At 41.0% G+C, this 15320-nt stretch overlaps 1 protein-coding gene across 3 annotated transcripts in view; it reads left to right on the top strand.

Annotated features, from left to right (window-relative positions):
* The first annotated feature begins 2178 nt into the window (after positions 1-2178).
* Positions 2179-15320, top strand: part of MAP2K4 (mitogen-activated protein kinase kinase 4) — a 128242-nt gene continuing 115100 nt past the window's right edge. The window contains exons 1-2 of one of the 3 annotated variants that reach the window (XM_073234760.1): positions 2179-2361; positions 12300-12332. In XM_073234760.1, the coding sequence (XP_073090861.1) occupies positions 2247-2361; positions 12300-12332 (148 nt within the window). In that variant the 5' untranslated portion in view covers positions 2179-2246. The remainder of the gene's footprint in view (positions 2362-12299; positions 12333-15320) is intronic. The other 2 variants (XM_037001384.2, XM_037001385.2) reach the window with 2 other exon arrangements.

Here is a 15320-nt window from a genome sequence, read left to right as displayed (position 1 = left end):
TTTACAAAAATTTTTTTTTCTAGTAGTTGCCTATTCTCTAGTATTACCTCTAGGATTTCTACAAAGAAATAAAAAGTTTCTATTTAAAAAGTATGTATAATTGGAAAAGGGGGTTTAGAGCACTTTACATCAGACTGTGACTATGTCAATTGTCTACATTAAAGAATGGGGGTGGGATTCTATGGTATTTATGAGGATAGGGACACTAAAACTCCTCTAAGACATTTTTTTTTTGGCTCTACTTCAATCCTTAGGGAGCTGGAAAAGAATGAGATGATGCAAACACAACACTGACATTCAGACAACAGGGAATGGTTGGGAACCCTGGTGGCAGGTACTGAATTCAAGTGTCAGAAAATTACTCAAATAGAACTATTTGGTATCTGGAACTTGATGATAAGTTACTATATTTGGTTCATTTGCCAGCAAACTATGGGGCTATTGATACCTTTTCTCAGTGTGCAAAGTGGCCAAGCCAACAGAAGTACAAAACTGTGTGTGTGTGGAGGGGGCGGGGGGGGTGCTCTGTTTTTCTGCACTGATCTTTTCTGATTATTGGCAAGTTGTGTTCATATTTTGAAAGAAGAATTTCATTTGATTTTTGATATTAACCCCTCCAGGCACTAAAATATATACACCAAAGAAAAGAAAGCCATCTTCCTATCTGCACCTTAGGAGGAGAGAATGTCAGGGAGCCACAGCTCTTCCCTTTGTCGTGTTTTTTTTCTCTTCTCATCAGCACTATGCAGAAAGTACAGACAGACTATTTAGCCTGTATTCTGGACTGAACAGCCTGAATGGGGAACTCTCCTTCCTGGTTCCAATAAGATTTCTCTCCGGGGACCCCACAGTTAGGATTCCCCAGGACCAACAAGAGCAAGGGCGGCTACTGAGTCCCAGTTGGGGATTTGGCGATGGTTATAAAGACCTGAACTTGGAGCTATTGCTCAGTCAGTCGAACCCTCGGGGCGGAGTTCTGGCAGAGTGGAATGTGCAAGGCTCTCAGCTTGAGCCCACCTATGTGCTGTCACCTTCAGTTTGCCTCTATTGCCTCCCCAGTTTACTTTCCTTAAGCCCTAACTGTAGCCACTGTTAGCATCTGAGCAATCAAGGGGAGGCTGAGGCTGGGTTTGGAGAAAAAAGGTGGGGCTTTTTTTAATTGAGAACATATTTCCAAAATGCCAGAGGAAGTTTCAGCATAGCTGAAGTCTGGGTGGAAGGAGATCGGAGAAGGAGGTCCTTGTAGACGTTGCACAACACTTCCAAATGGCAGCGAACATTCAGCCCCACCCAGGGTTGTTGTATACTCAAGTCACTTCTATTACAGGTGAGGCATACCTCTCTGCTCATAGACCCACTCCAATTATGTTTCTGTTGACCCACAAACCCTTCGCCTCACAGAGAACTATCTGCTTCTGGTTGCTGTCTTCCTAAAACCAAACTCTCTGGGCAAAGCACTGGAAGAAACCTGGTTTTGCTTTTTGGGGTTCTTATTTTACGTAATTCATAATAATGCTATGGCTGGTCTTACAGTGTGTGTTTAGGGGAAAACGGTGATGAAGACAGGATATTTTGGGAGGCCAGGGAATGTTGGGTGCTTAAGGTACTGTTTCCAAATTTCATATGCATACACATTACCTGGGAATATAGGTTTTGATTCATTTGTTTCAGAATGGGCCCGTGGACAGTGTTTTAAGCAGCACCAATTAGGAGCCCCCAGGGCATGTAGAGGGTTGGGGCGTCAGGCAGGGCTTAACAGGAACTCCAGTTGAAATTATAGCTAGAGCCGACTCCTCTCTGGAAGTGCCGTGCCAGAGACCAGACAAGAAGCGTGACCCTTGGAATCCCTCTCAGCTGTACTATTCTGATTTTGGATTCAGAGTTTGCAACAGGGGGGTTCTGACACTTTTGGGGTCATAGACCTCTGTGGGGATGATGAAAGCTATACCCTCCTACTGCCCAAATGCCCACACTGATTCTGCCAGCCGCTGGAGGCCCCGCGGGTGCAGGACTCCCACCTGCCTCAGGTCCCGCGACCGGGGCGGTTCGGCTGTTCCGGGGCTCAGCGGCTCCGCGTCTGGGGCCGCCGGGAGTCAGGTCGGGCGGGGGCGTGCTGGGGGCGTGCCGGGGGCGTGCCCAAGGCTCTGGGCAGGGCCAAGGGCGCTAGCCGCGCCCCCGGCCGTGCGAGAGGCCGAGCTTGCTGCATTGCAGCCGCCGCGGCGCCGCTCGGCTCCTCACTCCCAACAATGGCGGCTCCGAGCCCGAGCGGCGGCGGCGGCTCCGGGGGCGGCAGCGCCAGCGGCACCCCGGGCCCCGTAGGGTCCTCGGCGCCGGGCCACCCGGCCGTCAGCAGCATGCAGGGTAAGGAACGCGGTAGCGCCGCGACCCCGGCCCCCTGGCGCGGCCGTCGGCGTCGTCGCGGCCTGTCCCCGCGGCCGCGGCCGCCCCCGGAGCCGGCTGAAGAGGCCGCGGGAGTCGCCCGCGCCGGCCGCCCTCCCGCCCTCCCGGCTCCCCGCCCCGTGCGGCCGCTTCGGCTCGGCCCAGATCCCGGCTCCGGCCGGCGCTGGCCCGCACCGCGGTCTCCGCCTGCGCCCGGCCCCTCGGCCCGCCAGGCTGCCCCTCCGGCCCGCGGGGCCCACCTGGCCGGCCCGGCCCCGCGGCCGCCGCTCACCTGGCGCCCCCCCGCGTTTCCGGGGACGCGTTGGCCCGGCCGCCGCCGGCAGGGAGGCGCCGCCCGGCCTGGCCGCGGGTCCCCCGGCGCTCAGGTAGGCGGCGGCCGCGTTCCGGCCCGGCGCCCCTCGGCCCTGCGCCCCGCCGCCGCCGTGGGCCCCGCTCGGGCCATCTTGCCTCCCGTTAGGGTACGGCTGGAGCCGGGCCACGAGATGACCTCTGGGCCCCGCGCTCCTGCTGGACCCCACGGTTCCAAACTTTTACAGGGTTTCCGTGCGCTGGGAGGGGCGGGGGGTTGCCAGGCCTGTGCCACCTGTAAGGTAGTCACACAGTCCTTGGCCTGGGAGAGGCAGTTTGTTCCGGGCCAGGCTGTGTTAGCATTGCATGCAGGAAAACAGACGGACAAACAAAAAGTGAATTCGGTTTAAACGGAGAGATACGGTAAATAGAAAGGCAGGTGTCAAAGTGGTCCTGTGTGTTGTCCGGACATCTGAAGCAGCTCCCCTAATTAATGGCTTTCTGCACTGAGAATGCTTATTAGTTCTGCAGGGCTCTGGACTAGGGGTGTTGTGAAAATACCAGGCCCCAGACCATTAGGGACCATTTCCTTAAGCTGACTGGGAAATTTCGAACAGTAATGTTATTTTTAAAAGAGAATCTCAGAAATCTGTGGACTTTAGACTGCTGATGTTAAATTATTAGCAGAGACTGCTGATGTTAAATTATTAGCAGAATCATTTAGGGTATCCTGTGGTCAGTGTGACCATGATTACTCTTTGATTAAACTCTTTTAAAGGGCTCCTGGCTCTGTCTTAATTATGTGTCGTTAGGTTCAACATTTATTGAATATTTCGTTTTATGAGAGTGTGTGACTCAGGAGGCAGAGACAGAATTTTATTCACTTTTGTATCCTTGTCGCCCTCCCCATAAGATAGATGTCTGTGTGTATAGATATATGTATGTATGTATCTATCTATATATATATAGAATGGTGATAGATATGTAGACAGGATGATGTCAGAGCTCAGAGGACACTTGCTGTGCAGGCCCTCAGATAATTAATTCAGATTGAATTAGTTATTGGATGTCACTGTATTGCACAGCACAGTATACAAAGTACAGGATGGGCTTACTGATCTTACAGCTGTACAGTCTAGTTGGTGGTGGGAAAATGAAACAGCAAAATAACAATTTTGGGTTGTATTGCCTATCCAAAATGGGCAACTCACAAAGCTTATAAAAATAATCCAAGATTTTTTTTGGGGGAAGGGGAGCTTCAGGTTTTTTTGGTGGATGGTAGGGAGGCTGATAGTTTGAAAAAGCTGTATAAATTTATGTTTTGTTTAAAAAATACGGAGCATCTGCTGAGTGCCAGACATAGTACTCTAAAGCTGGGTATACAGAAAAAAGAGAATTGGACAGTCTCATCCTGATAGGATAGGGGAAAGAAGATAATGCAGGTAAATGAAAATTACTGAGAAAAGTGTTATGAAGGTAACATGCTGGGTTTTGTGATAGACTGAAGGAGAGGGCAGTCTGCTTTGATGAGGTGGTCCAAGAAGACATGTCTGGAAAGATGACACTTAGGCTAAAGAAAAGGATTCTAGGCAGAGCGAACAGTGTATGAAGTTTCCAAAGAGGGGAAGAGCTTGGAGTGTCCTAGGATCTCAGTGTTGTGGCTAGGAATTGTTGTGAGGCTCTCCTTTCTGCTTCCCCACTCCTGTGTTTGTGTTTTGATACCTACTAATCTAAACTTTCTAATAAGCAGAATCCATTTCAGAAGGGAGGAGGAGGATGTAAGACTTCTGCATGAATTATTGATTGATTTTCTAGGAACCTGTTGTGTGTGTAGCCTTAATTGATTTAGGAACCTGTTGTTCTACCTTGTTCTTGAACCTCTTTGGATTATTACTCAGAATGAAGAGAAGCACTTGACTTTTTGGCCAATACAATCCAGGTTATAAAGTACGACTTTAAGCAGCAATTTAGGATCTTTGCTTTGTAATGTTAGAGCCTAACTTCTCATACATTATCTACCAAAGACCTGTGGCTTTACATCAGACTTCAGATTCTTAGAAGATATTTGGGATACACCATCCAGTCCCCGAGTCTGCTTCTACTTGCCACCCCGAAACACTACTTTCCTGGGAGTTGTTACTGCCCATGGTCTTTCACAGGATTCAGTTGTGGGACATATAAAGGATACATTTCATCTAACACACATGGGAGGTTCTTCTGTGTGATAAGCACCGTGCTGGGCACTGGATAACTGCAGTTTTTCATTCCTTGAGGTTTATGACTCAAAAGTGGTCCAAGTTAGGAGACATTGTTTTCTTGATATCATAATGCTCAAGACCAGAGCTCTGAATTTGAATGTCCTCATCAGGATTTAAGATTTTTCTGACCTTGGGTAAGATTCTTATCGAGCCTTAGTTTCTCAGTAGGAAAGTAGGAATGCTTTCCTCTCAAGTGTTTTGAGAATGCGTTTAAAGCAGGGACCTGACATATAGTAAACATGTGATACAAGTAGTTAGCCATTGTTAATAGCAACATAATGTTACCTTGTAATGGTCTCTTTCATTATTAGTAGATGAGTCTCTAACCCCTTATGATCCACCACAGTCTCTTTAGCTTCATTATTAAAGGGTCCTGCCCTTCTTTCTAACCTGTTGATTTCCATTTTTCATTATTGAACATTTCCTTTCAGAATATTCTTGATGAGACTTTACCCGGGTTCAGGTAACGTCTCTGCCTTGTGCAAACTCTGTGACCTTGGAACATTTGAGTTTCTCATCTGTTAAAATAGGGGTAATTTCCTACCTTACAGGAGTATAGTAAGCATCACATTATTAGATTAATGCACATGAACATGTTTGGAAAATTACAAAATATGAGTGTAAAAGGGTTGTTCTTAGACATGGTTTTTACCTGCTTTAGGTACTAGCCTCTTAAAATGAAATAGATTTAAAAGATCTCATAAACACAAAAATATATAAGGCTTAAAGAAAACTTCCTTAAATTTTACTCTGGTAGCTGAGAAATGTTAGTTTTTAAAACATGGTTAGACAAGTTAGAATCTGTGACTGATTGAAAAACATGGAGACATTTATAGAGTTCTTGTTACATGAAATAGTTATAAAGTATATGTTGTAGGTGCCTCTGAGTTTCCTAATGTGCTGATCTCTGCAGCTTCTCTTTTCTTCTTCTTGGGTCTCAAATACATATGTGTAACAGAAAAGTTACAGACTAGTTCAGTTCTTACCTATTTATCCTCAGCTGAACATTTTATAAATACCAATTTAAGTAAAAATGATGATAGCTTGATCTACTTTTAAAAAACAAAAAATAATTACAGCATGGTTAACTATTAAATAGTTAATAATACTGTTTTGTGTATTTAAAAGTCGCTAAGAGAGCAAATCTTAAGAGTTCTCATCCCAAGAAAAAAATTCTTTATGAATATATGGTGATGGGTGTTAACTAGGCTTATCGTGGTGATCATTTCACAATATATACAAATGCTGACTGAAGTTGTACACCTGAAACTAATACCTCAATAAAAAAATTACAAAATAAACCTACACACAAAATTTTCAAACGTAATGAAGCATATCTGTTAAGAAAAAGTGAAGATTTAAAATCAATATGCTATTTTTTCTCCGGGGAATGTTTGAATATATAAAATATATATGAAATGCCCTATTTGTGATTGTATTTGACTGTGTTTTTATCATTTAGTCTATGGTTTTTGAAGAACCATAGGAGGGTGCCTTAATCTTAATTGTAAAGAACTGAATTGTGTGGACAGCAGATATAATTCTGTACCCTAGAATTGCTTGCCCTTCCTGGTATGTTGCATACTATTTCTTTTACCATTTATTTGACCTAACCTGATACAAGTCCAGCCCAACAAACTGGGCCCCCCTCAAAGCACACACTGCATTTCTCTATGTTCCCTTTAAAATGAGAGTAACCCTAGTATTAAAGTTAAAGTAGAAAAACATAATGTTTCAGAATACTTTCTCATGTTCTCCATTAGCGTTCCCTATCAGAGGGAATGTGTACTGAACCTTGTTTAAGATAGGAAATTAGTTAACCCTGTATTTTGAGTCATGTTTTCCTTTTCTTATAAATTTCTCTTTTTTCTTTCCATTTCTTTTATCTAATTTGAGAAACTGGGCTTAACTGAGGTCCATAGAATTGTCCTTATTTTAGGGGTCTGGAGATCATAATCAACATCACACACGATCCAGGTCAAACTCCATCTCTATGACATAGAGGTGGTCCAAATTATACAACCTGAGAAACTTTAATTCAGATTTAAAATTAAGAGGGGAAACTAATAATTTACAGAGCTCCTTTTCACTGTCTTTACCTATTTGGATGATTATATAAGCATCCTTTAAGGACAGATGAGCACAGTCCCTTTCATAGATTAGGAAAAGGACATTTCAGCCATTTGCCTTCATAGAGGTAGGTTTTAATCCACCTGTATGACTGGTAGGCCTTTGTTCTTACTACTAGAAGGTTCACATGGGTTCTCAGAGCTCTCTTTAAGTCATTTCAGCCATTTAGGTCTGAGAGAAGAATTTTTGCCAGAAATGAGTCAGATTCACGAATAGAAACAAGACGTATTTTAGATTTCATTTGGGTGGAAGCATGTTTGGGTTGAGTTTGGAGCCTTGGTGCTTCCACTGCTCCTTTATGTTCTGAGTTCTAATATCCTAGAGGGTTTACACTGGCCTTTTGAACTTGGTGGCTTTGTGATTGGGAATGTACAAGTAAGTAGAAAACTTTTAAGTAGCCACTGGCCCAGGAGGCCAGTATATATTTGAAAGGTAATAGAATTATTTAAATATCACACACAAAATATAAAATAAACCCGTTTAACCTAAGAGTTAACATATGTTATCATCCTGGTTGAATTTGTCATCTGGGCAAATTACTGTCCCTGCTTCAGGCATGGGTTAGCTTCTGCCCTTTTTCCCCCAACACCAGGAAGTTGTCACATATCTCTTCATACGCCAGGCAAGGTGGAAAGTAAATGTATATACTCACAAAAAGGATTCAAGGACAAGTAGTGTCAAGATTGACCTAACCTGTGGCTGCACAGTGAAAGCTAGCATTGACCAGTAGTTAACACAGGGTGGGTTTTCTGAAAGAAGGTACAATCCTGTTATGCACAAGTTGATTCTTGCAGGAAAAACATCATTCCCCACCATGGGGAAAGGTGATTGGAGTGGATACCACAGCAGCTTTTTAGGCCATATTTCTTCTTAGCAAAAATCACTCAAACAAAAATTGAAAAAGAGGGAAACAATAAAAATGTTGCTAAATATATCTCTGATACATATCTGACAAGTCTGTGCTATTCATTGCCTGGCTTTGCTAAAAAATATGGGACATTGCATGGCCCTCCTGATGAGTTTGCCAGTATCCTGAGCTCTGTGATAGGTTACTGCCAGGGGACAGTATCCACTTTTTGGAGTTGTTGGAGCCCTCAGGACATCACCAAACTGTCTAGAAATGGCTGTAGCAAAGATGTAGAGAGTTGCATGGGGATCCCTATGCCGTCTGGTGTCCTTGCTTTTTACCTCTCTCAAGATGACTGGGAATGAAAGGAGAGTGGCTACTTTCGGGTAGGTTAAGCTGGTCTGATAGGGAAGGTGCCATAAACATTGCTCACCTGAGGGAGAGACCAGGAACATTGACTATGGTACTAATAACCTGGTCTATTACAGCCTCTGTGTTGGACATTTCAATCATCACAAAATGCTTTTGGGTGCTATATTCTATTTTACAGATGAGAAAATAGGGGCTCCTAGAGGTTAGATACTTGCTCACAGTAACATAGTTAATCAGTTACTTTCCTTGGGTATACTAGGCTTTTATTAAACAGTCTTGAGATGGTAATACAGCATTTAGTTACATAACCAAAGAGTAAATCAAGTAGTCATTGGCCACAGGGAGGAAAAGAACTGGCATATGAGAACTGACAAATGCCTGACTTTAAAAAAATATGGAAAGGATTTGATTAGTATTTATAAAATCATGAATGGTTCTGGATGATGTAAACAATCTAGAATTATTAAATTAAGGTAGCTTTTTATGTGTGAGAAGGGTAAAGCAAGGAAAGCTAAGGGTAATAACAGCAGGAAATAAATCTTGTGGAACTTACTTTAAGTACAACCAAAGTACAAAGTTTGGACAAGCTTAGATAAATCCTTGGATGTTAGAGCCATAATGATGTACTGTGAGTAACGTGGCTATAAGTCCACGGAGAGGAAATCCCAGGGCAACATACCTCTAAAAACTGAAATCAGTCAAAGGGAGAAATAAAGTTTAAAACCCGTTTATTGCTTACAAACTGCAGTCCGGAGCCTTCTCTGTTTCCTGCTCCTGCGGAAGCAAAACTGGCCCTCCCCTCACCTCTCGGCTACAGATAAGCCCTCCTTGCCCAGGTAATTACCCATTGATGTGGAGATGAACTTCTCTTCACCCCTGAGGAATGATGCAAATGCACTAAAGCCATACTTTTTTCCACCTCTGAATGCGTATTGATATGCAGATGTACTAAAGCCAGGCGAGATATTCTGGAAATGTTACAATTCTACCCACAGTGGCAGTTTAAGGCACACATCAAAATTTTGAGGTGGAAGTTGGAAGGCTACAAACAACTAGATTATTCATGCTTGTGTTGGAAGAAGACTTGGTTAGCTTGCTCTGTGGGCGCGACCTAGCAAGGCAGTCCTGATTTTCTTAGGTCAGCTGAGTTCCTAATCCATTTTCCGCAGTACTAAAATCCAGGCTGTCTGAGGAGCTGTGAGAGGAGGATGTGGGAAACCCCTTGTGCGCCTGCCTTGCTTCTTCCCTGAGTGGAACCAGCGACCCAGAGGAAGGGGACCCAGGAACTGCAAAACCCCATGAGGGCCACTAGCAAAATTAGGTTTAGACAGTTTCCAGATTCTAAGATAGGATTGTCTGATATTACTCTTAATTTTATATGTAAATAATGAACCCAGGGCTCAAGTGAAATGGCTTATTTCAGTTGGGACTAGAACCTAGTCTGACATTCTTCATACCATTTTGTACTTTCCAGATGGTGTCTGCCTTTTGTTTGTATGTACACATAACATCCTAACTAGCCTTTTAGCCTACTACAGATAAGCTCACTTTATTTGGTGAATACAGCAAATTGTATGTTTTGAGTGATGGCCAGTTAAGGGTTCTCAAGATAGAAAATGTGGAAAAGAGGGTGAGGAGGGCTCAAGAAAAAGGAGAGGAGAAGCCCCATTTAATTTCTGTATTTCTTTTGTAGGTTTACTAGCCCTCTGCCCTACGCGATATTTATTCTTAGGGGTCTAAGATTTCATGAAAATAAACTTGCCTAGGACCACTTAAAATGAAAAATGCTAAAATCTGAAGCAGAGGATCATGTATGTGTACACACACACACACACACACACACACACACGCACAGTCTTTTAGAAGTCTAGAAAGATTTAGTTAATAGCTTTTTATCTGATGTAACTGATTAAAGATAAATGGAATTCCAAGGAAAAGGTGAGCCGTTATGTTGTTATGTTCCAGTTAGTTTAGCCCTTGCTTGCTGATGAACTCTGGGTCAGGTAGCAAGTCTTCTGAATGAGAAATAATGCAGAGATGGATATTGGTACGAGACCTCAGAATCCATTCACCTGGTTACTTTATCCATAATCAGGTAAAATGAGCAAGTTTTAGTTATGCTTTGAGACTTTCATCTCCTTCCCTCTTTAGCTACTTACATTGATTCTGTACTGATGACAGAATGTCAAGTTTTGAGAATTTTTTTAGCACTTAAAAATGGGCTTAACTTCCAATGTGTTTAGAGCAGTAATTGGTGACATTCTAACATTGTCAGTTCATATACCTTAAAATTTTTTTTCTTATTTTTTATCCTGTAACTTATTTTTACACACTGTACAGAGCCAACTCATTCTTTTTCATATATCTTTCAAGCTTATATTTCTTACTCCGTTCTCCAGTCATACTGCTGTTTTGTTCGCCTCTTCTCTCACCTTATATTTGTGCTGCAGAGTTGCAAACCATTGGTCTTTAGATAAGGGGAGAAGAGTAATGTTGCCTTAAATTGGTTCAGTGTTCCATCAGCCTCCTGTGCAGGCGGTCAGGTAACTTGTTCCTTCCTGCTTCCAGTGGAGCAAGTGGGCCATGGCTTCTGAACTGTGACTGAGCTCGTCAATGCTCTCTATCCCTCTGCTGCTTCCAGAGAGCCGGGTCCCTTACCTCTTGACTTAGGCTCTGCTCATTTTGCCTGATGGGAGGCTGGCTGGCTTTTAGTTGCATAGGTTTATAAGACCCACGGATCTGCAGTGCCTTCTTTCTGAAGCCTGTTCCTGCTGCACATCTGGCAGGGTGGCATAATGAGTGTCAGTGGAGAGATGGGTTCCAGTGCTGCCCCCAGGTTTGCCCCCAGTACTGTCCTGTAAAGGGCCTCCATCCCCGCTTCCTCCTGCGTCACCATTTGTGTGATTAGGTGGTAAGCAGTCTGTTACTTTTGTGCCCCAGAGTTACCTTCATGGCAGAGTAGATAACACTGCCATTTTTCGGATTTTGTCTATCATAGGTAATATCTTTATCTTCGACTCCTAAGTATTTTGGTTGCTAGATAGGAAAGACTACTAAGACATATTCCTTCTTTACTCCTGGTCTTTTCCCTTCAAATTTTGTTTTAATTTGTATAAATACAAGCTTGAATGATACACATTCTAAATTGAGTTTCTCCATTTTTTTCTTCAAAGTAGTGAGTAGACCCCTAAGAAAATCAGACATTCACTCAACAAACTAAGGGGTATTTTGAGAACTAAGAGTTTTTTAGAAGGTTTTTGTTTTAAACAGCTTATTTTACTGGGTGCATTTTACAAAAAATTACATCTGTATACAATGTGTGCATAAGGTATAACCATATCCAGTGGATTTGGAAGAATACATTCATGTTTCTAAGGAGAACCGACAGGTTTTGTTCACATAATTTCTAGATTCTGCCTTATCTTTCTTAGGGACATGGGTTTTTTTCAGGTGTAGTTTAGAATAATTTCAGCATCTCTTCAGGAGCTCATTGTTTTACCATTTAAAGTTAGCTTACTGACTAGAAAATGTTGCTCTGTATGTTTAGGTTTCAATTTGTGAACTACTAAAGCTTTGGACTTGGGTACTAATTAATCATGAGCAGTTGTAAGTGAGTAATTTGAGTTAATGAAACAGCTTATATGTTCTGAATTTGTAGATTGAAAAAATGGACAAAACTATCGTAAAAGTTTACTCTTAACTTCAAAGGACTAACAGTTATTCTTTTTAGTGAACAGACATAGAAAATAAAGGTAAAAACACTGTACCTCTTAGAATTTAAACTGGATTTCAATTACAAATAATAAAGTACATCTACATCAGAAAGAGCTGAATTTTTAAAGAAAGCCCATGTGTTATGGTTATCTCTCTGCTGGTGGGGGTTATGTGATATGAACTGTTCTTAAGTTAGTTTTATTCAGTGATATAACAATGCAATATCATGTTCTAATTTTGGTTTGTTTGATTTACAGTAAATGAACTGGAACTTATCTCTTTTACTTTAGGCTTTCAGATAAACTTCTGTGAAAAGGCACAAAGTAAGCTACAAATTTTATGATATTATGCTACTTATTTTTTTCATATTCATCTTGGTATTGGGAATGTGTCCACTATTGTTTCAACTAACCAACCATGGCAATTGTACGTTAAAAGAGCTTCCATTTTTCATTTTTTTCCAAATTAAAAAAACCCCTGTATTCTAATGTCTTGATTATAAATTGTTCTTGTTTTCACTTGCAATTGAAATAGATGCATATGGTATTCAAATGTATATAGGTATAGAAAGATGTATATAGATATTTAGATATATAAGGTGTAGGAAGATATACTTGATTTAGAACGAGTATATAGGTACAGAAAGATAAGAAGGTATTCATTTGTATATAGCTATAGAAAGATGTATATTGGCATTTGGACTAAACTAATTGAAATCACAAGTTGAGGAAAGTTCATTTTTAAGATTGTAGGGCAAAAAGTATGTAACTGTACTCAGAGAGCTCATGCTTTAAAGTTTATTTGAAACCATATATTTAAATAAAGCATTTATTTTTTGTCCTTTAAAACGAAGCTTGTTTCTTACTCTTGCTTCCCCTAATTTAAGAAAAATGTTGACATTTAAAAAATTTAAAGCTGCATCACATTGTTGCCTTTTTTCTAAATTAGTCCTATTGTGAACATAATAAAACAAGAGAAATGTAACCTTAAAATTGTGTATACAGTGTCTATATGTAGCTTTATAGGTAGACTAAAAATGCCCTTAGGCCGTCTGACTGGTCCTGTCCCTTTCCCATTGTAGAAAGGATAGGCTTGCAGTGCCTCCTGCCTTAATGTACATGGAAGAATCTAACAAGAGAGCACATGTATTCCCACTTGGATGCTCACTTTTGGTTTCCTCCACTCCCTGTTCACACTGCCTGCTTTCTCACATTTCCTTTTTTTTTTTTTGTCCGTTTGTCTCTGGGTGATCCTCCTCATTTTCCAGCTTTTGTGACTCAACACAGTTTTTACATTCATCCACGGAGCACATATTGAACAACCCATAAAGAGAGAGGGCGTATTGGTACACAAATGAATAGAATAGGTCCCTGTCCTTAGAAGGCTCTTATTGTAGTGGTCTAGAGATGATCCTACATTGATGATAAGTGATACTACAGATAAGTAGCTGGAGCCAGGGTGAGGTGTGTGGGAGCAGCTGTGTCCTGGACACTTTGCTCCTGCTGTTCTATCATGAGAAAGCAAGCATGAGCTGTGCTGTGGGTCTTATCAGAGCTGCTTTGCTGGCTGAAGACCCTGGCTCATAGGTCCATCAGTGGGCCTGCCCCACTTTGGAGTGGCGCACAGCCGTCAGTGCTGGCGTGGACCTTAGTGCAGTACTCACACATAGCAGGGAGTTTTGGTTGGGGTGTTGGTAGGGATGGCCAGCCAGCTCTTGGTTGACAGCATTTATTTTTGTACTGTTGGTAACTATTTTAAGGTAAGTTTTCAGTTGCATACACACACTAGTTTTTCCAAGACTGGTGCTTTGATTTGCATGACTTACAGATTAACAGTGCAATTTTGTAATGTTCACAGATAATCAGTCTTCCAGTTTGCTCTGGCATATAGAGATTAATTTTAGGTTAATTAATTTCTTTAAAAATAAAGGGCTTAAAATCACCAATGCAGTGTTTTCTCACCTATTAATGCATACTGTAATGTCAGCATTTCCAGTTTTATTCTAGGAGTGCTTCAAAATTATCAGAAAAAGTTACATTTGATTCATTAAAAATAATTATATATCATACAGTAGTTGTGTGTGTGTGGGGGGATGGGGTACAAAGAGCACAAAATTAGATATTGTTCAAAGTCCAGTAAGTTTGAATACTACAGCTTCAAATGCTCAGTTCTCCATCACAAATCAAAAAAACTATTGTAAGATGATTCTGATGACTAATGGAAGCTCTGAAGGATTAATTTTTTCCCATTGTTTGACTTTCACATAGTTTTGTTTTTTATATTGCTACATCACTATTCCAATTAGTTTACAACAATTGCCTGTTACAAGTTAGTGGAGTTTTATTGGAGTTGTGTGTGTAAATAGCTACACATACAAATAAATAGTGTGAGATTAAATAATTTTAAAACCAGATTTTTATAGAAATTCAATAAAAATCCACTTTGCATATCATAGTCTTCCTTTTTATCGATTATAGTTTGTGTATTTGATTTTTGGTTTTCTAAATATATATGTTTAAGATAATATATATTTAAGATAATGAGTAAGTAAGTAAAGTTATTATTCAAGACAACAGTGTTATATTTTAATTTTTCTGAAGTCTGAATGTAAGATTACTTCAAGGTAAAATATTCTTTTTCAATGTAGAGCACCTGCGTTAGAGGCTTGATTAATTCATCATTTAGAGAGAATGATTTTGTACTTGTAAATATGTTTATGTGATTTATGACCAAGTATGAATTAATCATAACTCAGAGGCTTTAGTGAGCTAACTTGTCAAAACAGTCCTTTACAATATGATTTTCTTTGCTTTATAAGACCAGTGTTTTTGGAGGGGGGAGGAGATTTGCTAGATTCAGAGTTTTGAGAGATGCTTTTATAATTGTGAATTTTACCTTGTGTATCAGCATTTTGGTTTTTTATTTGGGTGAGAATTTCTACCCATTAAGAATTGTGGGGCATAGGGATTTTCCTCAGGAAATGTCTAACAGAACCCTGTGCTAATCAAAGTGGAAGTAGTTAGAGTTTGACAAATACTCTGTTAATAATTTAGTTTTCACACATGGGCTTTTCCCCCTTGTACTGCAGTGTAAATCCAGCCTATGGCCACGGAGTCCTTGAGTACCAAAGAAGTTTGGGCATGTTGAGGTTCTGTAGCTTTGCCTTGTATACTTTTGGTAGCCTTAAAAACTGATAGTAACCTTAAAAATTGTTTTACTTGGAAACGTTTGGCATAGTGATGGGGTCTTTATTTAGAAAATTATATACTCTAGAGCTGTTACCCTTTAAATTACTAAGAGAAATTAGATTA

This window comes from Manis javanica, chromosome 4, assembly GCF_040802235.1.
Source record: "Manis javanica isolate MJ-LG chromosome 4, MJ_LKY, whole genome shotgun sequence".
Lineage (NCBI taxonomy): Eukaryota > Metazoa > Chordata > Mammalia > Pholidota > Manidae > Manis > Manis javanica.
The sequence above is the reverse complement of the archived record's forward strand: the minus strand, read 5'-3'. Positions and strand labels throughout refer to the sequence as shown.